Source organism: Neoarius graeffei, chromosome 6 (genome assembly GCF_027579695.1).
Source record: "Neoarius graeffei isolate fNeoGra1 chromosome 6, fNeoGra1.pri, whole genome shotgun sequence".
NCBI lineage: Eukaryota > Metazoa > Chordata > Actinopteri > Siluriformes > Ariidae > Neoarius > Neoarius graeffei.
In genome coordinates, this window is record NC_083574.1 from 61,667,366 (window position 1) to 61,691,466 (window position 24,101).

General features: G+C 42.3%; 1 protein-coding gene across 8 annotated transcripts in view; it reads left to right on the forward strand.

Annotated features, from left to right (window-relative positions):
* The window catches only part of mef2aa (myocyte enhancer factor 2aa), a 221,383-nt gene that overhangs the window by 155,421 nt on the left and 41,861 nt on the right, over positions 1 to 24,101 (forward strand). For 5 of the 8 annotated variants that reach the window (XM_060923983.1, XM_060923984.1, XM_060923982.1 and 2 more), the window contains 2 exons: positions 17,547 to 17,681; positions 21,218 to 21,440. In XM_060923983.1, the coding sequence (XP_060779966.1) occupies positions 17,547 to 17,681; positions 21,218 to 21,440 (358 nt within the window). Of the gene's footprint in view, positions 1 to 17,348; positions 17,481 to 17,546; positions 17,682 to 21,217; positions 21,441 to 24,101 lie in introns of all 8 variants that reach the window. The other 3 variants (XM_060923986.1, XM_060923988.1, XM_060923989.1) reach the window with 2 other exon arrangements.

Below are 24,101 nucleotides of genomic sequence, written 5' to 3' on the forward strand. Positions count from 1 at the left end.
ACCTGCCCTGTACTGTCCCAAGTTGTGGAAACATTCATCAGCAAAATGCTTCCGACAAACATACACCGTCTTAGGTAGACTCGACGGCGTATTATTGAAGTAAATAAAATTAAGCCACTGCGTCTTCAGGGGTTCTCCCGTCGGCAGTAAAAACAGACTCCTTTCTGTGTTGTCACATCCATGTACAGCGCAACTTCCATGTTTGGTGGCAACTTTTAAGCTGGGCGGGCAATCCATACAGTGGGTGGGAATCCAGAGGGGGGGCGTGGGGATCATCTCCCTTGCTGACGTAGTAAAGGGAAGAGCTTATCAACGCGCCGTTTTGACGCGCCATTCTCAAATATTGGGCATAGTTTGGTTTACACATTATGAAATTTCTAGCCACTGGGGTGACTTAAGAAGGTCAGAGGAACTCATTTTAACGTTAAAAAACCTCAGAAAGTGAAAATTTCATGCCATGGGACCTTTAATAAATACAACGCACTTTGTATCTGCTGCGTCTTTCGGTTCTTTTCAATCCAGGCCGAATACTTTTTTTTTTTTTATTTCTCAAATTTGAGGCTTTTGATTAATTCCTCGGTCTGCACGGTAACTTTTATTCCTGCGTTTTATCTCTCTTATTCTATTTTAGTTTTTTTTTTTTAATCCTCATACTATTTTTAATTGTACTCGAACGTCCGTTTGTAACGCGTTTCTTCCTCCATCCGTTCACTTTTTTTTTTTTTTTCTTTCAGCGTGACCGCAACGCACGATGGTACACTACCGTTCAAAAGTTTGGGGTCACCCAGACAATTTTGTGTTTTCCATGAAAAGTCACACTTTTATTTCCCACCATAAGTTGTAAAATGAATAGAAAATATAATCGAGACATTTTTCTGGCCATTTTGAGCATTTAATCGACCCCACAAATGTGATGCTCCAGAAACTCAATCTGCTCAAAGGAAGGTCAGTTTTATAGCTTCTCTAAAGAGCTCAACTGTTTTCAGCTGTGCTAACATGATTGTACAAGGGTTTTCTAATCATCCATTAGCCTTCTGAGGCAATGAGCAAACACATTGTACCATTAGAACACTGGAGTGAGAGTTGCTGGAAATGGGCCTCTATACACCTATGGAGATATTGCACCAAAAACCAGACATTTGCAGCTAGAATAGTCATTTAGCACATTAGCAATGGATAGAGTGGATTTCTGATTAGTTTAAAGTGATCTTCATTGAAAAGAACAGTGCTTTTCTTTCAAAAATAAGGGCATTTCAAAGTGACCCCAAACTTTTGAACGGTAGTGTATATATTGGTTGGTTAGTGACCATCGGTTGTACACTACTTTTCACGGTGCGTTGCGGGATACTGTGAGTCCAGTATACTATACAGGGCGTAATAATTCTCACTATACATTCGGACAGCACGACAAAATGGCGAGCTCACGATACACTCCACTAGATAGTGAGTAGTGAGTGATTTTCATAGAGAGACAGGCATAAAAAAGTTGACTTTTCTTTTCCGAGCGACCATAGTCCGTTTTATATCATCACACCAGGATAGTAAAGATCCCTCTTGTTGAGCTTTTTATTTTCCCATTCCTATGTGCTATGCTACCCCACATTTCATAGCTTTTCTCACTGAGCAAGGTTACTTTGGCAGTTTAGTGTAGCAGAGCTTGAAGTATGTCATCAGCTGACCTAATTTGGTTGGAATTGCTAATGACAGCAAGGCAGTCTCTTGCACATGAGGATATGAATAAGGGTTACCAAAGTGGTGCCGGGTGGTTTATTGAGCCCTTCAGCTTTTGACCTGGATTTACATTGTGGGCTCGAGGTAGGTCTAACCACCAAGCCATGCGTGACCCTTGCACACGATCGCTCTCCTAGAGCTTTGTTTCGTTGGTGTGTCGGTGCATACTTTCAGTCTCGCACCTAAACACCCTGATACATAACCCAGATTCATGCACATGCTCGTATACATTGTACGTATACCCGGTATAGAGGCATTTTAGGTTAAACAGTATGAATAGTGCTCGAAGGCTGTGTGTTGCAAAGATCTGGCTGGCCACAGATTGATGAGGCCTACTGTGTGGCCGAGAGGGTATAAAGTGTTGCAGTCCTGCTTGCTCTCCTCTCATTCCTCTCTCTCGCCTTATCGGAACTTCTAATTGCCCTTATGAATATTTTATTGGCCAGCAGGAACAAGGTGGGGGTGGGGGCTGTGGTTTCAAGGTTCTAACGGCTAATGATCCAGTCTAAGGGAGGGAAAGGAATGGGAGAGAAACGGAGCGAGGGAACAGGAGAAAGAGAGCTAGGAGACGTGGCAGTTTATCTGGACTGACGTCTCGTTACAGGATATCTTATAAGCGAGCTTCAAGAAGTGTTGTTAAAGCAGAACCATGGCCTCACTTTTAGTTTATAAACGCCTTGAGACCTCAAGAATGGCACAGGAATAGTTTTAAGCATTAACAATAAATCTAATATAGTAACTTTTACGATTAAAGTGATTCATATACAGTAGGTAGCGGTCTGAGTGAATGACGTTGACGTCACAGCAGGAAGTCTATCGGTCTCATCGCCATTTCCGCTATACTAAAACACAGAGCTGACTGCAACTCCGATCCTCCATTTTGAGCTAATTTATCGTCGTGCCATGTAGATGTGTTGCTGGCGGGTGCAGCAACACGACAGAAGGTGGATTTACGTTGCATTCATGGTCCAAGAATGTTCAAACTGCAAAGATTTGGACGCGTTTTGTGAGAAGTTCACGGGCACGTTGGACGCCTACGAAGTGGCATCTCCTCTGCTCTGCACATTTTACTGAAGACTCCTACGAGACCTCTGATCTGTTGAGGAGCGTTGGCTATAAACCCGTATTGAAAGAGGGTGCAGTACCAACAATTAAAGGAAAAGAAAACTATAAGAAAGGGAAAGTAAGTTCAGTTGCACCAGTTCTCCCGGAGTGTGAGCTGAGGATTGTTGGTAAAACCTGGGACGGAACAGGACGTGACATATTATCGCTCGGGCAGTGATCTCCCTGCGGTTGTTGCTAAAATCGGTGATGTTCCGTCCCGGGTTTTAGTAATTGCCTGAGCTGAGCAGTAATGGCGGAGTAACTCAGTATGGAGAAAATGGAAGAAGCGACTGAATGGAGAACTGAATGAACAACTGAAAGTCAGATTGTTTCAAAACAATCGGCCACAAGGTCGGCCTTCAAGAAGCGAGAACACAGACGGGTAAACTCCGACTCTCATTTGGATATAAAACAACAAACACCACTTGTTTACCTGCATTTAGATTAATACACGTAACTTGTATTGTGTGTTTAAGTTAGCGGTATAAGATTATTTAATTTGCTTCAGAATGTGATTGTCTCAGTTCATCTGACTGTTTAATTCGCCTTTTACGTTTTATCAGTGAAAATGCATGCATGTACATGTATGTTGCATAAGTTATAGCACCCATCCTGTTTTAATGAGAGTCAACCCACAATCAGTGAAGTCAAATCAGTCTTAGTTGAGCAAGTCAGTAACAGTATTTCTTACTTTCACCATAAATTTTTATTTATATGACTTTGGTCTGTAGCTGTCAAAGGCCTCGGCCTTAAAACCGGTTCTCGCTGTGACGTCACGCGCCCAGGGCTGGCTGGCTCAGTGGGGCAGCTCGAATGCCAACTTTGCGATCGATTTTAACTCTTAAAAATATATATATATTTTTTTTTTCAATTCCCATTTATGCAGCATACAAGAGTCAAGGATGGGAGACACTGTCCACTCAGAAATGTATTTAAAAATAAAGGTTCTGCGTATCTGCTTTAAATTTAGAAGTTGTGCTCTTCATTTACTGTACAGTACAGTAGAACAAGTCAAGTTTTACAGCTGGGAAATGAGAGATTGAGGTCAATGGGGATGGGAGGCGTGCTCGAACGCCATGTCGTTTGCACCATTTCATTTTCCTGCGAAGCCCACGCAATGACTTTGAGATGCCTTCATCCTCAATTCGGAGTTGAATTCCCAGTCTGCCCTGGTGTCTCAAAATACCCCCTGACTAAAAGCGTGTTCGCTCTCACTCCGGCAACTAATAGCTTTGTCGAGTCTGATGGTGTTTTGTCTCTGGGCAGCTGCCTTGCTTAGCGGGGTAGCTATTGCTCCCTGCAGTGCAACACACCAGCGAATAGGAGTTCATCCTGTTCATAAAAGCGATAATCTCAGCGGTCAACCACTGATAATTATCTACCCTATATGGCCGAGTCAATATGAAGGCATTCTCTTTCTCACGGACTGCCTAGATCAATCAGTCAGACTCCCAAAGTGCACATAAATCCATGCGTTGTGTTTACGTACGGAGGGTTGAGATCTGAGCACATATCAGCATCCTGAGGAGACATGTATACAGAAGTTTGGGTTTTTTTCTATACAACTACACAGAGGTCATAGTTACCAGAGAAAGCCCCTCACCTCCACGTTTCCTGTGACTATAGTTAGGTGAGTGAGGACACGCATGAAGTCACTTCGTGCTCTTTTGTCTGGTCAGCCAGGCTGCCATGGATTTTTGAGGTTCTTAACAAAATACGTTATTCGCTTTAGCAAATAGGATAACGCAGAACGTATGTACACTTCTTTGGTTCTGACAAAAAGAGAAGGAGCATTCTTGCACTGAAAGCTGTGAACTGCCGACGTTACGTACAGGCAGAAATGCTTGTCAAGCACTTCCTTTTAGCCACCTCGCTATACTTGTGTTATTTTGCTTTCCTCCACACTTAAAAGTCCACTTTGACAAGCCTCTTAGACGGAACAGCAGGTGGAAATTTTTTTTTGAATGAATGAATTTATTTTTATTTTCGAACATGTATAAAAAAATGTATGGAACTATTTGTACATACAAAAGAAAGAAAATGAGAAATTAACAAAAAATAAAATAACATAAAGAGCTAAGACATTACAAAACATCGCACATTGTTCGAAAAAGGAGTGGGAAGAAGTACAATACTTTTTTAATTTCCCACCCCTTTTTGACTACCCCGAAATCCAAACTACATTAATACACCTATAAAAATATATACCATATATCCACTTCATGAATATCTATATAATTACAAAAATAAATATATACTACATACCATATACACACTTCATAAATATCTATATAAATATATAATTACAAAAATATATATATACACACTATATACCATATATACACTTCATAAATATCTATACAAATATATAATTACAAAAATATATCTATACTATATACCATATATACACTTCATAAATATCTATATAAATATATAATTACAAAAATAAATATATACTACATACCATTATATACACTTCATAAATATCTATATAAATATATAATTACAAAAATAAATATATACTACATACCATTATATACACTTCATAAATATCTATATAAATATATAATTACAAAAATAAATACTACATACCATTATATACACTTCATAAATATCTATATACATATTTAATTACAAAAATAAATATATACTACATACCATATATACACTTCATAAATATCTATATAAATATATAATTACAACAATATATACTATATACCATATATACACTTCTTCATAAATATCTATACAAATATATAATTACAAAAATAAATATCTACTACATACCTATCCCTGTAAATATGAATATATAAACTATCCCCGGCGCCACGGTGGTGTAGTGGTTAGCGCCGTCGCCTCACAGCAAGAAGGTCCTGGGTTCGAGCCCCGTGGCCGGCGAGGGCCTCTCTGTGTGGAGTTTGCATGTTCTCCCCGTGTCCGCGTGGGTTTCCTCCAGGTGCTCCGGTTTCCCCCACAGTCCAAAGACATGCAGGTTAGGTTAACTGGTGACTCTAAATTGACCGTAGGTGTGAATGTGAGTGTGAATGGTTGTCTGTGTCTATGTGTCAGCCCTGTGATGACCTGGCGACTTGTCCAGGGTGTACCCCGCCTTTCACCCGTAGTCAGCTGGGATAGGCTCCAGCTTGCCTGCGACCCTGTAGAAGGATAAAGCGGCTAGAGATAATGAGATGAGATGAAACTATCCCCGTAAATAAATATATACCATATACTAAGTTAGTTCTAATATAACAATCAACCCTATTGTATTTATAGATTTATCCCTCATCATCCTCTGTTAACATACTTCCTCTTCCATGTACTTGTTTAAAAAATATTTTTGTACCTTTTTTTTAAACAGATTTATATTTGCACTTTGTTTTATTTCTGTCTCCAGTCTGTTCCGTAAAGTCACCCCACAGCTCGATACGCACGTTTTTCATATTTGTTCGAACCTTTGGTTTTTTAAAATTTAGGTCTCCCCTTAGATTATATCCCCCCTCTCTCTCACTGAACATTCCTTGTATATTTTTCGGCAATAGATTATTTCTCACTTTGTCCATTATTTGTGCTGTTCTGAATTTGACCAGATCCATACATTTCAACGTGTGATTTTATGAATAGTGAGTTTGTGTGATCTCTGTATCTTCTTTTGTTTATTGTCCTTATTGCTCTTTTCTGTATTGTACATATCGGCTGCAGAGTGGTTTTGCAGGTGTTTCCCCAGACTTCGACACAGTAAGTCAGATATGGCAAAAATTCTGTCCAAACACATCAACGACGTCATAACCTGTGTTTAAGAAAGTTCTCATCCTGACAAGCAAAACCGACATTTATAATTTGAACACATACGCATGTTTTTTGTGATGGGTTTTCATCACAGGCACAAGTCTCTCGATTTCTCCCCACCAGCTACTTTATTCCTCAGGTTCACTCCTCCTTTATTTCAGGCTTTTAGAGCCACGGTCTCACTCGACGTTTATTCACGTACGCTACATAAATAAGTCAAACTTAAAAAGCCAAGACACGAATGTGGCAGCAGGCTAATGGTGTTTCAAAGCACAGAGCCCAGCCATTTAACTAAAAGTACATCACGTGAACAGGTAATGTAGGTGGATTATGCAAGAACATCACTCGAAGGTTATTTTTAGCTTCCCAAAAAATCTGTTGAGATCATAATTCGATCAGTTTCGGACTAACGGTTGACCTAAACAAACAAATCCTTTTTTTTTTTTTGAGCCGGAGTTCACGGGCCTGTTACGATCAGCTGTCGAAATGATTGCGCAATTTCATACACCTTCTTGATAATTTCCTGAGATATGTAAGGTGGTGTTTACATTAGACCGTATCCGTCTCGTTTTCGTCGCGGATGCACTGTCCGTGCACATTAAAACGCCGGGAAACAACTCCACAGGCGGAACAACTTGAATCCGCCAGGGCCCACGTATTCAACCCAGTTCCTATGTGATCCGGTGCTGTGTAAACATTGAGGAACGCGGAAACGCTGTGCTGAGCTCTAGCTGACGTCATCATTGGACAACGTCACTGTGACATCCACCTTCCTGATTCGCTGGCGTTGGGATCTCACACACACAGCGGCTCAGTCCCGAATCACTGCTCGTGCGCTTCACTCTGTGAGCTGCGCAGGGCCAGAGTGCGCACCCTCCAGAGGGCACTCGCTGTTCAGGGCGGAGTGATTTGGAGCGCAGGAGGAAGCGCTGAGCCGCACTGAGGTTTATTTACACATTTCAACCTCCTTCAGGCGCTTAAACTCAGTGAGAACATGAACATCACAGCCAGGTGTGTTTATCTGCTGGAGAAGGTGTTTGCTTGTCATCCTTCCACTTGCAAGTGGTGAGTGACTTGCGCATGCCCGATATGCACTGGGGTCATGTGATTAGCGTATCCGTGTATTGGCATTGCTGTGTGCACGCGAATCGTTTTAAAAACGTTAATCTGATGATCCGCTGATACGGTCTAATGTAAACACCACCTACGTGTCTGTGCAGATGTACATCTGCGAAAGTGAACGTTTGAAGACATTAGTTTTTATTTTTCTCGTCAAGATCAATGAACAGTAGCTGTAGAAGAGGAAGCGAGAGAGAGATGCTGGAAAAAGTTCAGTATTGCTGGGTTTCAGTCACGTTACTTTTTACCGGAAGTGAAATAGCTGGTGGTCTAAACGCCTGCTGCCGTAGCGCAAACAACTAGCGATAAGTTATCAGAGTACGCTCGTAATCCAGAAGCCGCTGCTGGCTTTCGATATATTCAGAAGATTGCTACGTGCAATGGAATCGACCGTACAGTCTGTGAAAGAAGGATTTGTCGTACGATCTCGAAAACCACCCTTCAGTCGAGTTCCCCGACATCTCGAACTATCTGGTGTTGCAGACGTCCTTCTACACCGCAAAACAGATGAAAGCGTGGAAGAGTATGGAGGCTTATAACTTTTTTTTTTGTACATAGCTGGGTAAAGGACCTCGGGATCAAGTCGCTGCCGAATGAATCCTGTATTGTTTTTGCCCGTGTAAGTATTTTATTTTTAAATTTTTTAGCTTTTCGTTCGCGTCTTTACAACGAAGCGCTCCAAGTTGAAGTGTAAACAAACAGTTGGCTTGATTCTCACTTGTGTTGGCGCTTATCTCTCAGCTAAATCATTCACAAAGATCATCAGAAACCCCTTTAAAGACCTGGATCTTAGTTAAACAAGTGATCACGGCGCATTGTAACTGCACGGCTGGGGAAGAATTTTGTCGCGACCTTCATGCATGTAGACTTTGTGAGGAGGAAACAAAGAAACAGCTGGGGACTTTATCGCTTCGTGACTAAAAAAAGTACCGTAAAATAACGATAACATAGCAAGAAACGTACGTGGAAAACACTAGTGACATAGCTGAGACGGATATACGGTACAAACCTTTCACCGAGCGATCACTGCAAACTCGAGCATGCTTTGACTCGGCTCGCTTCGATTTCGGCGAGAGGTTCAAATGCCACCTTTCTCGACGTCTTTTTGCGAAATCCTGCGTTCGTTCACCCTTTTTTTTTTTTTTTTATTAGTTCGCTTTCACGGTTTGATCGATTCAAAAAGCATAAGGCATTTTTCGTGCACCTTCTCCGTACAAACGCTTTGTCAACCGAGCTTTGGTAGACCAGCTAAAGTTTTGAACAACTAATGAGGCGGATGCGACGTCACGTGAAACCCAGCAATTGAATGGAGTAATTGCACCAGTGAGCACCCAGGGTTTGGACATCGAGATCGTGGAGGAGTACAAATACCTGGGTGTTCACCTCAACAACAAACTGGACTGGACTAACAACACAGATGTCCTGTACAAGAAGGGCCAAAGTCGTCTCCACCTCTTGAGAAGACTGAGGTCTTTTGGTGTGTGCAGGACACTGCTTAGGACTTTTTATGACTCTGTGGTAGCATCAGCGATTTTCTGCGCTGTGGTCTGCTGGGGCTGTGGAAGTTCAGAGAGGGACAGGAAGAAACTTAATAAACTGGTCAGAAGGGCTGGCTCAGTCTTGGACTGTCCTGTGGACTCCATTGAGGTGGTGGGTGAGAGGAAGATGTTGGCCAAGCTGACCTCAATCACGGAGAACCCCTCTCACCCCCTGCATGAGGCTGTGGGGGCTTTAAGCAGCTCGTTTAGTAGTGGACTGCTACACCCACGGTGTAAGAAGGAGCGGTACCGCAGGTCATTCATACCTACTGCTGTCAGACTGTAGAACACCCACAACTTGTAACGTAGCACCAATAACCTGTTTGTCGTTTAATTTGCACTACTTCACCACTACTACCTCCGCCATCTCTCATCGATGCAACTATTATGTGCAATAATATAGGCCCTAAACTATTTTTATGCAGACTTATATTTATGTATATATATACAGAGTCTACCTAGCCTAGTAAACTAGACCCACCCGCCTAGCGGCCAAAAATATTTTTGCCTGCGAGTGGGTCTAGCCTCGCACCATATAAACAAAAACACCCCTGGCATCAAATCGTGCCCTCCAATCACAACGCAAGGTTTTTGTTTGGATTCTTTGGGCGGGCTTTTGCAGGAGTGACGACAAAGCTGCGCGACGCTGGAGAAAGCACAACAGGAAAGATGGCTACGGGCTAGTGAACAGCGCGCGTTTGACTCCGCTTTGGAATCAGTTTTAGAAGAATTAGACTTGGAGTTTTCGTTGAAACATGAGCAGGAAGAGGCTCTCCGCTCATTCCTTTTCAAGAAGGACGTTTTCGCTGTTTTGCCGACCGGCTATGGCAAAAGTCTGATCTACCAGCTGGCTCCGCTCGTAGCCAAAAGGATGGGGCTAGTTTGTGCAGTACGAAGAATTAATAAACAGCTTTGAAACATTACTTTTTGATTGTTTCTTATTTCCCCGTTATTTTAAATTTAAGGGAAATTATTTCACCAAACACCACTAAATAAAAACTCTCAAAAACAGTTTAAGCAAACCCTTGAAAAACACTTGAAAAAAAATAAGTGTTATGTGGTACAGACTCCAAACTTGTGGTCATTATCTCCAAACTTCTTAATATCTAGAACCTGTTTATTAATTAATACGCATTTTGAAAAATGATTTATTTCAAGGCCTCCCCCACTGCTTTCTGTCGCTCTGACTACGTCACAGTCACTGTTGCGCTGATTGGTCAGAGCGTTGGCCTATACGCACAGAGACCGTTTGAAAGACAGCGGGTTGTTCCTCCCACACCCGTCGGAAATGTTTACGATCGAGGCCAGACTAAATATTCACATTTAGTCTGGCTTGCCAGGCTAGAGTCTACCTGTAATGTGCAATTTTTCCGAGCCTCTCAATAAGGCAATTTTTCTATACTTTTTCACGGTAGATAATGCAAATAGCCCTCTGTATTTAATCCTCCGTTTGTCTAATTTTTATTTCAGTTTTATTTGTTCTCTGTTTGACATTTTCTTGCTACTGTAACACGTGAATTTCCCCGATGTGGGATGAATAAAGTGAATCTAATCTAATCTAAACTAATCTAACAGTAGGGCTCGAAAACCGTCTACTTCGGCGTGCCTGTCTGCCTCTCTCCTTGTTACTCTGACAAACAAGCACTCCAGGCTTGGTGGCAGTTTCTTTTTCTGTTTTTTTTTTTTTTTTTCTGGACGAGGAGTACGTTTGTAATTTATATATTTTGAGCATGTGGCTGTTTTGGATGAATCGCCGATAACGCAGGTCATCACTGTTCTCTGGAGAACCTTTTACATATGAACTCCCCCTTCGCTCTGCTCTTAACCGAAACATTGAATTGCAAATCCAATTCGAATCCAACGTTGCCATTTTCTTTGTGTTTGGAGTTGGAAACCGATACATGCATGTGCATTAACACTTGGCAGCATCTCAGACAGTGTCGGGGCATTTGTGAATCCAGTAAGGTGTCAGATTACAAGTGTGGTGGTCGGGTTGCTGCTTGTTTGGGGGCAGGCGGTATTGCAGGGGGGTCATAGCTGATGACCTTCAAGCTCCCATCTAAGGCTATGTTGGTGTGCGGAGGCTGCTGATTGGCTGGGCTGGGCAGTGAGGCGGGTTGGCAGGTGCTGGGGATAGGGCCACCTGTTTAGCCATGTGCTGATTTAGTGATCCGTTTACCAGGAGCCGCAGGCAGAATCCGCAGGACAGCCGAAACGTGCCAAGTCATTTAAGAAGGATTTACGAGCGTGCCGTCCCGCACTCAGGTCTGTAACACATTCCCTGTCACAGCTCTTGTATACATATATAGCGCTGGGTTTTCTTCACATCTCAGCCCGACGTATTATTCCCAGCTGTATCCCTTGAGACGGTGCAAAACAAATGCGGCAGCTCCATCCGTCATAGACCTTCACCCCACGGCATGCATGAACAGGCCCTCATTGTTTGGGCGTGTCACAGTGTCTCCGTGTCACATATTTCACGGCCTGCATTATGTGCTCCTGCTTTGTGTTCTGGCACGGGCACTGGGTGTGCCACTGGGGTTAGGTTGCCCCGTCCTTATCCCGCCTCCAGTCCTCCAGCCCGACCACACTGCTGCCCACATAATGAGCAGGTCGAGACTTTAATTTGCAGGTCCTGGTGGAATCTGTTGCACTCTTGGGGAGAAAGTGCATAGTTCCTCGGGTAAACACAGGCGTTCGGGTGCAAAGAGGCCTCAATAAACAGGAAATGACTCAGGAAGGCGTTGCTCGGAAAGAGCAAGCGAAAGCCACTCTTGCCGAACCACCCATAGACGCATGGGCAAACTGAGCACCGCAGATGTTCTTAGCAGCAAACCATTAGTGGACATTACACACTGCAGGATGTGTTTTTTTTTTTTTAAATTCCTTTATGCACGAGCCATATGCGTGTGTGCATGCGTCTTACAAGATATGCATTTGGTTCAACTCTGGTAAAGCAGCAGGAGTCAATTATGTTTTTTACAGTCACAGTCAGAGCAGCTTATAAGCCTTAAAGTTTGTGATGACATTATGTAAAAGAGAAAAAAAAAAGTTTCGAGAGCTGCGCATAGTTATTTTAATAGAATCGTTTCCATGAACTGACTTCTGAATGACAGCAGGGTAAGTGGTGAAAAGAGCGTCACCTGCCTGAGAAGAACAGCTGGACCACACAGCAAACTCGAACCTAAACTGCGCAACTTTGTCATCGGGATCTTGTATATCGATCAGAACACCAAACTGTGCCGATTTTCGAAGCACACTCACCCTCAGCTCACACATTTGACCCGTGCACAAAAGAAAAGAAAAATGCTTTTCCGTGTAACTAGATCCATACAAATATATTCTTTTCTCTTCGAAGAATCAGCCTGTCATGCTCAAATCAGCAATAGTGGCCAGATATGACAATCCATTATTTTAGCACTTGACATGCTCTGTGAGTGGCAAGTGCGCTGGAAGAAACTCAAAGCAGCTTCCAAATGGCTGCACTGTGGGACCTTCTTATGTGAGGCCGCCATCCAGCTGGGTGGCTTATGTTAACTGGAAAATAATGAAAAATGTATTGAAACACACACACACACACACACACACACACACACACACACACACACACACATTAAACGGGAATATGAGCGTGTATGAGAGAACTAGACAATGAAGAAAAGAAAGATGTTTTGGCTTCTCCAGGGTGAAATGGATTTAAAGTACAGGATAAGAATTCACAATTTCCTCTACAGCGGCTAATTCAATAGGCATGGAGCGAACATCACAGTATTAAACACATTTACCAAATCAGTCACTGGACAGCGGTGTAAATCAAAATAGCCTGCTGTTTCCATGACATGTACAGCGGTGCTTGAAAGTTTGAGAGTTTGCTATATTTCTGCATAAATATGACCTAAAACATCATCCGATTTTCACGCAAGTCCTAAAAGGAGATAAAGAGAGCCCAGTTAAACAAATGAGACAAAAATATTATACTTGGTCATTTATTTGTTGAGGAAAACGATCCAATATTACATATCTGTGAGTGGCAAAAGCATGTGAGCCTTTGCTTTCAGTATCTGGTGTGACCCCCTTGTGCAGCAATAACTGCAACTAAACGTTTCCGGTAACTGTTGATCAGTCCTGCACACCGGCTTGGAGGAATTTTAGCCCGTTCCTCCATACAGAACAGCTTCAACTCTGGGATGTTGGTGGGTTTCCTCACATGAACTGCTCGCTTCAGGTCCTTCCACAACATTTCCATTGGATTAAGGTCAGGACTTTGACTTGGCCATTCCAAAACATTAACTTTATTCTTCTTTAACCATTCTTTGGTAGAACGACTTGTGTGCTTAGGGTCGTTGTTGAGATTCAGTTCATGGACAGATGTCCTGACATTTTCCTTTAGAATTCGCTGGTATAATTCAGAATTCATTGTTCCATCAACGATGGCAAGCCATCCTGACCAAGATGCAGCAAAACAGGCCCAAACCATGATACTACCACCACCATGTTTCACAGATGGGATAAGGTTCTTATGCTGGAATGCAGTGTTTTGCTTTCTCCAAACATAACACTTGTCTTTTAAACCAAAAAGTTCTATTTTGGTCTCATCCGTCCACAAAAAAAATTTTCTGGCTTGTCCACGTGATCTTTAGCAAACTGCAGATGAACAGCAATGTTCTTTTTGGAGAGCAGTGGCTTTCTCCTTGCAACCCTGCCATGCACACCATAGTTGTTCAGTGTTCTCCTGATGGTGGACTCATGAACATTAACATTAGCCAATGTGAGAGAGGCCTTCAGTTGCTTAGAAGTTGCCCTAGGGTCCTTTGTGACCTCGCTGACTATTACACGCCTTGCTCTTGGAGTGATCTTTGTTGGTCGACCACTCCTGGGGAGGGTAACAATGGTCTTGAATTTCCTCCATTTGTACACAATCTGTCTGACTGTGGATTGGTGGAGTCCAAACTCTTTAGAGATGGTTTTGTAACCTTTTCCAGCCTGATGAGCATCAACAACGCTTTTTCTGAGGTCCTCAGAAATCTCCTTTGTTCGTGCCATGATACACTTCCACAAACATGTGTTGTGAAGATCAGACTTTGATAGATCCCTGTTCTTTAAATAAAACAGGGTGCCCACTCACACCTGATCGTCATCCCATTGATTGAAAACACCTGACTCTAATTTCACCTTCAAATTAACTGCTAATCCTAGAGATTCACATACTTTTGCCACTCACAGATATGGAATATTGGATCATTTTCCTCAATAAATAAATGACCAAGTATAATATTTTTGTCTCATTTGTTTAACTGGGTTCTCTTTATCTACTTTTAGGACTTGTGTGAAAATCTGATGTTGTTTTTGGTCATATTTATGCAGAAATATCGAAAATTCTAAAGGGTTCACAAACTTTCAAGCACCACTGTAAATATCCCAGAAACGACATAATCTAGGCAAAAGAAACTGAACACGCTTAATGTTGAGCAATATAAGATTTATTCCTCAAAATTTCACCGAGAAATTCAAAGGTACGCGGATTCCATGAACGATTTCACAAATTTTCACCGAGACCGACACACACAGCCTTCCTCTTTGAACGTTTTGTGCCGCGTCCAAATCTACATTGCACTTGGTGCATTTTTAGAGAATTCTCTCGTAAATGCACGCTGCACAGTCTTGTTCGATTGTGTTCGAGCGAACTCTAACGCACAAAACGCCTTTTCTTTTCCAGTGAATGGCATTTCTCTACCAAAAAACATAAATATTGACCTGTTTCCACACATCCTGTTAAAATTCGAGGTCAGTTGAACGAGAATTGACGTTATTAGATTGTGAAATTATATCACTTTTTTTTTTAAACACCCTGTAACATCAGGCCGTTTTTTTTTTTTTTAATATCTCATGTAGTTTACCAACTGGAAACCAAATAATAAGGCATATTAAGCACAAATGTGAATTGGACAAAAAAAAACGAAAGAGCTACAGCCTCTAAGTGCACATTCATAATGTGGACTAAAAAGGTGTGTGTGTCTAATAAAGTGGCTGTTAAGCAACGGTGCTATGCTTGATACACTTACGCTAGTGCCGCACCCTTTAAAATCATTGTGCTGAGAATGATTCACCATCCAAATTATTATGATGGTCAGTCGTGGCCTCATGATGATCCTTTTTCATTAATGGATGGGATAGAAACTGACAACCTCGACATGGTACAATCAGTAACTGTAGACCTGCAAAGAACATCTGCTTTACAGAGGGTCGGTGGAGATATTATTGCTGTAACCAAACCCAGATACATTATTCCGAATGGACAGATAATGCGCTCGAAACAGATACAAATACAGTCATGAATAGGACTCACACTATCAGGTTTTTTCTTTCTTTCATTAGAGGTTTGTTCCAGTAGCCTGAACTAAACACTGCTTTACTGAGCTACAAAATAATAACATACAGTGTCTTGCAAAAGTATTCATCCACCTTGGTGTTTGTCCTGTTTTGCCGCATTACAAGCTGGAATTAAAATGGATTTTTAGACAGTTAGCACCATTTGATTTACACAACATGCCTACAACTTGAAAGGTGCAAATTGTTTTATTGTGATGCAAACAATAATTAAGATGAAAAAAAAAAAACAGAAATCTGGACTGTGCATAGGTGTTCCCCCAAAGTCAATACTTTGTAGAGCAGCTGCGAGTCTCTTGGGGTATGTCTCTATTAGCTTAGCACATCTAGCCACTGGGATTTTTGCCCATTCCTCAAGGCAAAACTGCTCCAACTCCTTCAAGTTAGATGGGTTGCGTTGGTGTACAGCAATTTTTAAGTTATGCCACGGATTCTCAATTGGATTGAGGTCTGGGCTTTGATTCGGCCATTCCAAGACATTTCAATGTTTCCCTTTAAACCACTCCAATGTAGCTTTAGCAGCATGTTTAGGGTCATTGTCCTGCTGGAATATGAACCTCCATCCCAGTGTCAAACCTCTGGCCGACTCAAACAGGTTTTCCTCGAGAATTGCCCTGTATTTAGTGCCATCCATCTTTCCTTCAGTCCTGACCAGCTTTCCTGTCCCTGCAGATGAAAAACATCCCCACAGCATGATGCTGCCACCACCATGCTTCACTGTAGGAATGGTGTTCTCAAGGTGTTGGGTTTGCGCCACACATGGCATTTCCCATGATGGACAAAGAGATCAGTTTTGCTATAATGGATTTAATGGCGCTCCCTGGGATATTCAAAGTTTGGGATATTTTTTATAACCCAACCCTGATCTATACTTCTCCACAACTTTGTCTCTGACCTGTTTGGAGGCTCCTTGGTTTTCATGTTGCTTGTTTAGTAGTGTTGCAGAGTCAGGGTCCTTCCAGAACAGGTTGATTTCTACAGACATCATGTGGCAGATCATGTGACACTTTGATTGCACACAAGTCGATCTTAGTCAACTAATTATGTGAGTTATGAAGTGAACTGGTTGGACCAGCTCTTATTTCGGGGTTTCATACGAATGTTTTCACCTTTTAAAGTTGTAGGCGTGTTGTGTAAATCAAATGGTGCTAACCCTCCAAAATCCATCTTGCAGCGCAGCAGCACTAAGCCCCAGCTTCGTACTGCAGTCTGATACCATGTCCTTTGCATTTTTTTTTCCTTCTGTTGTTATCAACCATAAATAATGGTTCTCTGGTTTATTATTATGTTCTGTGAATGAAAATTTGCTCTTTTTTCAAATAGCCTCCCCAGTGTTTTCCATTTGTTTCCAGGCAGGTGCACAGTTCACATTTTAATTAAAATTAATTTAAAAAAGAAATTGAAAAAAAAAAAAAGCCTTCCAGTATCAGCCATACTCACTTGTAGTTCAAATATAAACATGAATACGGATGTTTGGACACTAAGCGTGTACAGATAGTAAATACCATTGTATTAAGCCCCTCGGTAGATACAGTATATAATGTAGATGTATGTAGATAATGAACTGTGTATATGCGCGTGCTTTGTATCCTCAGAACAGTAAGCCTACGTAAACCTCTCCAGTCTCAATGTATTTGCATGTGCCTGTGTGCATTGTATGTGAATTTTCCAATTTTATTTCAGAAATTAAGAACCAAAGGCCATAGTGACTGTGCCAGTCCTGATCCTGATGACTGTTTTGGCCATAGTCCCCTCATGGATGACCGTTTGGGCAAACTAAATGAAGAGAGCGATTTAATATACAAGCGCTCTGGTGTAAGTACTGCTTTCTCTTCTGCAGTTTTTTGTTGATTCCTGTTTCTATGTTGATATTCACTACAGGCCTTAAACAAGAAAGAACACAGAGGCTGCGATAGCCCGGACCCTGACGCCTCATATGTCCTCACACCCCACACAGAAGAAAAATATAAAAAAATTAATGAGGAGTTTGATAATATGATGCGAAATCATAAAATCGTAAGTAAATGTAATATTTTTGCTTGGCTTTGTGGCAGAAAGGATGCTCCCTCCCTATTTTGTTTTTTCTTCTTTTTTTTTTTTTTTCTCCCCCACCCCCTCATTACTCCACCCTACAACCTCTGTCCACAATTTTGATGCAGTCCTTTTTAAGTATTAACCTTTTACATTTTTTTTATTTTTTATTTTTTATTTTGTTGGAAGTGTATTTTGTTTTCCTCTGTTCATTATTTAATTCTCCGCTGTTTTTTGTACACCCCGATAAGATCACATTGTTTGGAGAAGCGTCACCCTTTTTTCGAAAGCTCAACCGCCGAGCTAATTTCACGATATTCGGCTTAGCTTTAGGGTGTTTTCACACTTGGTCCCTTTCAGCCATCTAACCGAACTCAGATCGATGACTCAGCATTTTTTGCGCATGTGTGAACACTCCAACCGTACCCAGACCCCTTTAAAGCGAACCGAACTGAGACCACCTCAGGAGGCGGTCTCAGTACGGTTCGCTAAAAATCAACGGTACGGTTCGCCTAACCTGCGCATTGTGAACAAAAAGCGCACCGGGTTCACTTCGCCTTTTTCACTGGAGTTTAACCTTCTTCGTTTGCCGTAGTTGGTCACGTGACTGTAGCAGGGAAACTCAACTTCCTTTTGGAACTTACCACAGCCGCTGGAATAAATTTATTTTCCTTAATTCGCACTATTTTGATCAAAGAATACAGCAGGGCAAGCATGGCAGCAGACATTTTGATTCAAGAGAAAATTACCCAGAATTCCGTGCACTGGGGGTCTGAGGGCTACATTGTTTGGTCTGGACCAAACGAACCAAATTTCCCTTGGTCCGGACCTTTTGGGTTGGTCTGAATACAAACCACCGAACTCTGGTCCGGATCAAAGGAACCCTGGTGCGGATCTTTTGGAGGTGTGAAAGCAGACCGGACCTAATCCGAAAGTTTTGCTTTTTTGTACCTCGGAAGCTTCCGTCGTTTGTCGAGCATTATGGGAAACAGAGTCTTGACACTCCACCGCAAAGTGCAAACACTGTTTCGGTTGTCAAGGGAACCTTACAACAGGCGTTCAGTCATTCAGACCAGTGGTAGGCTAGACTACAGAGTACAAAAAATGAGTAGGGGGCAAACGTGGGCCGAGGAAGAAACGCGCACCCTTGTGGATATATGGGCAGATGTCCACATATCTGAGCTTTTGGAGAGGACACGCAAAAATGCCGACGTGTTTGCTGTATTCAGTGAGAAAATGAAGGAGAAGGGGTTCACGCGCTCCCCAGAACAATGTCGGCTAAAAGTGAAGAAACTCCGTCAGACCTACATTAAAATCAGGGACATTCTTTGAAAAAGTGGCAGTACTAGCGACGCAAAAAAGAAATTCATCTATTGCGTGAAGAGCCAGAACTGTCACAACATGATGTGCGCTCATCAGCGCTATCCTCCGTAGCCGCCTTGCCCTTTGTCGTCGTCGTTGATAAATTACTTGTACAACAGCATAGTAATCGCACAATTGTGAAAACAGTAAAAACTGGAAAAAACATATAGCTTTGATGACATTAAAAAGAATAACAGCGCGGAAAGCCTCCATGACTACTTTTGAACTTAACGCTTTGTGCGTGTGTCGTCTCTGACCAATAGCTGAACGACTTCAGGGCGCGTGGCTTTGTTGACAGATTTTGGTCCGCTTACTAAAATGTACAGTGTGAAAGCGAACTGCACCAAAATGAAAAAATAAAAAATACATTTGGTTCGGACCAAAGCAAGTGAACTATCGAACTATCCTGGTCTGAATACACCCCTAGAGGACCTGGCGTGAACAGAAAGAGGACTGAGGCCCCATCAAAGCTTAACTGGAGCAGAAAGAGAACCCAGTCCTCTTTGTAATAAATTCACAGTGTGAACACAAAAAGAACGGAGTTCTTTTTCTGTTGGTCCACTTTTTGGTCCACTTAAAGAGGACTGAGTCTGGTTCCTTTAAAGGGGACCAGGTGTGAAAACACCCTAAATCAAACAATTCATTGAATTGTCGCCGAATGCCTCATGTCAGGAGCTTTTGTTTTGTTTTGTTTTTTGTTTTTGAATCGTAGAGACAGATTTACCCTCGCACGAAAAAGTATTCCCCTGGGCCATCTCCTTTCGCCCACTGTCGTCGTATGACTACAGACAGATATGAAAACTGGCGCGATTGATGCGTTCTGCTCCACATGCTGAATTTTTGCATCCTTGTAGATCTGGAAATTGAATCTTTTCCCTTTCGAGCTGCATTATACCTGGGTCATGCGTGAAAGAAAAGGATTGGAGAGAACTCCAGCGTTTTCTCTCTTTCTCGGTCTCATTTTCTCTCATTAAAGTCCCAGTTCCTCAACCGGCCCATTCCTTTAGTCCTTCAAAGGTGTCAGTTGCCCGCCCCCCGCCGATCAGCCTTCTTCATCTACCTCCAGACTTCACCGAGCTTTTATATATATATATTTATATATGAAGAGATTTTATACAACCAGAAGATATTTTACATTTTCATCTGTTTTTTTTTTTTTTTTCCTTGATACAATGGTGATCTTATTGTGAGTGGTGATCATAACATTTTGCGCCTGAGACTCTGAGGAGATGAGCCACCTCCACTGTCCAATCTGCACATGAACAAAGCACCACTTCTTTGTGCCATTAACCCACTAATAATATCACTAACGTGCTCACTGTAATGTGCTGCCCATGGAGTGGTTTCACTTTCACTGCTCACACTGACCCACCCAGAAATCACTGAAGTTAATCAGCACTGCACTGTCCTTATCGATTGTACGTTTATAAAAATACAGTCCCGGATCCTATTTATATGTTTGTTTATTCTAACCAAAGTAAGAAAGGAGCAGTGACTTCACTCTTTGCACAATGTCCTAATCAGTTGTAAGGATTTGTAAGCTACTAGAGGTAGAAGTCCGAGCTCACACATAGTATCTCTTTTTAAATATATATATTTGTTCTCGAGTGCAGTGCTGACTATTGCCATGCTGGAATGGTGATATATGCATGTTAATTCATGTATACCGTATTTCTTTGTTCTTATATGTGTTGACTGGATGGAAACCGGTCTATGTGCACAGTGCAAAAACATTTATAATAGACAGTCGACCGTGTTTCTTACACTGGATAGCTGAAGGTGATCCTGAGGTTTTTCTCTCGAGATTACCTTTTTTTTTTTTTTTTTTCCACTGTGCTATCCATCTTCTGGTTTACCCCCATTGTTTGTTCAAAGCACGAAAGGCCAGGAGTCGTCTTTCACTTCTGATAGAGGCCTGGAGATATGTATGTGCTCCCACACCAAGTTAATATGAAGCTTGTACGGCTATGAGTAAAAGTAACTGGATAAAGATTCATGAATAAAATCCACCTCGATTTTGGAATTACGAGTTGACATGGTTTTCTGTAGTATTGCGTGCTTGTACTTGGTAACTTCTCTGATCAAGAGCCACTAAAAGACTTTTTGTGTGTGTGTGTCTGTGTGTGTTGCTTTGCGTGCGTTGGTTCTCCTCCTTGCAGCCCACAGGTTTGCCGCAGCAGAATTTCTCCATGCATGTGGCTGTGCCGGTGACAAACTCCATGAGCTACAACCCCGGGGGCATTCTGAGTAGCCAGGGCCTGCCAGCTGCTGCTGCAGCCTCACTAAGCGAAGCCACCATGCTGTCCCCACCCCAGACCTCTCTTCAAAGAAACGTGGTGCCTGCTGGCGCCCCCCACAGGCCGCCCAGCACAGGCAGCGCAGGTCAGTTGAACCTTACCTCACACCTTAGGGGTCTAACTGGGGGGGGGGAACCTAAGCAAAACAAAACCACCCAAAGGTTATTTTATTTTTACATCACCGGTGCTGTATTTCCTCCAAGATTCTCTTATGTCGTTCTGTTTAAGGAATGAACCTGTGGAGAGCTTGAAAGTTCTGGAGGGAGAAAACGCTATTTTTATCTGCCAGTCAACAATTTGACCTGTTTCCTAATGGGTCATTTTGTCTTTCGAATATCTCAGTCACTAGAATCACGCCAACTAATTTCCTGGAACTGGTCTCTTTGACAACTGCATGTGGGAGCGAAATTGATCTGTGCGGAGAGCAAAGAATTCGTGGTTGGTTGAAGACTGATACATCAGTCATGCAGAAGAATTTTTATGACTCAGTTCCGACTTGACGTTTTTGGTTTAACTTTCACGAACAAGCTGATGTGTTTTCACTTTGCTTATAGTAGCAGGAGCGGGATTTCGCCCTCACTTCATCTCTATGTAAAGAGATCAGTGCAGCGACACTTTTAGTTTTTGAGTCTGTCTGCCTCCCTCACTTGCTCATCTACACGCTCAGCTCAAACACATGAGGTTCCAGAGCTTCAACTTTCACGCTAATACTACTATCGTCAATCAAAACCATCACGGTTGTCATATCCTAGATCGCTAGGAACCTTGTCGGACCGAGTCTCTGCTGTAACTCAGTGCAACCGCATAGTTTACAGTGTCTTGCAAAAGTATTCATCATGATGTCACATGATGTCTGTAGAAATCAGCCTGTTCTGGAAGGACCCTGACTCTGCAACACTACTAAGCAAGCAACATGAAAACCAAGGAGCCTCCAAACAGGTCAGAGACAAAGTTGTGGAGAAGTATAGCTCAGGGTTGGGTTATATAAAATATCCCAAACTGTGAATATCCCAGGGAGCACCATTAAATCCATTATAGCAAAATGGAAAGAATATGGCACCACTACAAACCTGACGAGAGAAGGCCGCCCACCAAAACTCACAGACCGGGCAAGGAGGGCATTAATCAGAAATGCAACAAAGACACCAAAGATAACACTGAAGGAGCTGCGAAGATCCACAGTGGAGATGGGAGAATCTGTCCATAGGACCACTTTAAGCCGTACACTCCACAGAGCGGGGCTTTATGGAAGAGCGGCCAGAAAAAAAGTCATTGTTTAAGAAAACACATTTGGAGTTTGCCCAACAGCATGTGGCAGACTCCCCAAACACATGGAAGAAGATTCTCTGGTCAAATGAGACTAAAATTGAACGTTTTGGCCATCATGGGAAACGCCATGTGTGGCGCAAACCCAACACCCTGAGAACACCATTCCTACAGTGAAGCATGGTGGTGGCAGCATCATGCTGTGGGGATATTTTTCATCTGCAGGGACAGGAAAGCTGGTCAGGACTGAAGGAAAGATGGACGGCACTAAATACAGGGCAATTCTGGAGGAAAACCTGTTTGAGTCAGCCAGAGGTTTGAGACTGGGACGAAGGTTCACGTTCCAGCAGGACAATGACCCTAAACGTACTGCTAAAGCTACACTGGAGTGGTTTAAAGGGAAACATTTAAATGTCTTGGAATGGCCTAATCAAAGCCCAGACCTCAATCCAACTGAGAATCTATAGCATAACTTGAAGACCAACGCAACCCATCTAACTTGAAGGAGTTGGAGCAGTTTTGCCTTGAGGAATGGGCAAAAATCCCAGTGGCTAGATGCGCCAAGCTAATAGAGACATACCCCAAGAGACTCGCAGCTGTAATTGCAGCAAAAGGTGGCTCTACAAAGTATTGACTTTGGGAGTGAATACCTATACACACTCCAGATTTCTGTTTTTTTGTTTTTTTTTTTACATCTTAATTATTGTTTGTGTCACAATTAAACAACAATGTGCACCTTTAAAGTTGTAGGCATGGTGTGTAAATGAAATGGTGCTAACCCTCCAAAAATCCATTTTAATTCCAGCTTGTAATACGACAAAACTTGACAAACATCAAAGGGGGGATGAATACTTTTGCAAGACACTGTAGATGCACTGGATTCTGTAAGCTCGAGTCCATATTTTCTATTTTGATGTTGGACTTGTCATTAATGTAACATTTTTAAGTTAGCCTAAAATGCTAAGGGCTGTGTGGTTTTTAAGTGCTAACAGGCAAAGTTTGACATCAGTGCAACACACAACCACTAACTTCTCCTCGGAACAGCAGCAATACAGCACCAACCACAAAATCAGCAGCAGACAACAAATATCACAAATGTTTCATTTTTAAGAGATTTAATGTGTCGGAGGACGGACCTTTCCTTTAAAGTGTAGCGCTATGTTGTAGAGTAAAGCGCAGGGGAGTACGGCGAGTGTGAGGCTTCATGAAAGTCTGATGTCGTTGTTTAGTTGGTTCACCGTGCAGGCTTTTCAGTGTTTCACTTTATAGCTTTTTGAGTGCTGGAAATCCCGCACTGCTTTTATTAGTGTGTGTGTATAAGTGTGAAGGGTCAGGAAGAAAAAAAAAAAAAAGCACGATTAAAGGTGCAGACAGCGGAAGTTGGTCTCTGTTGCAGTCTTGCAGAACACCACTGAGGTGTTGCCACAAAGCCCCCTACACTGACCACAGTTTTGGCCAAGCACTTGTACATACTCCACAT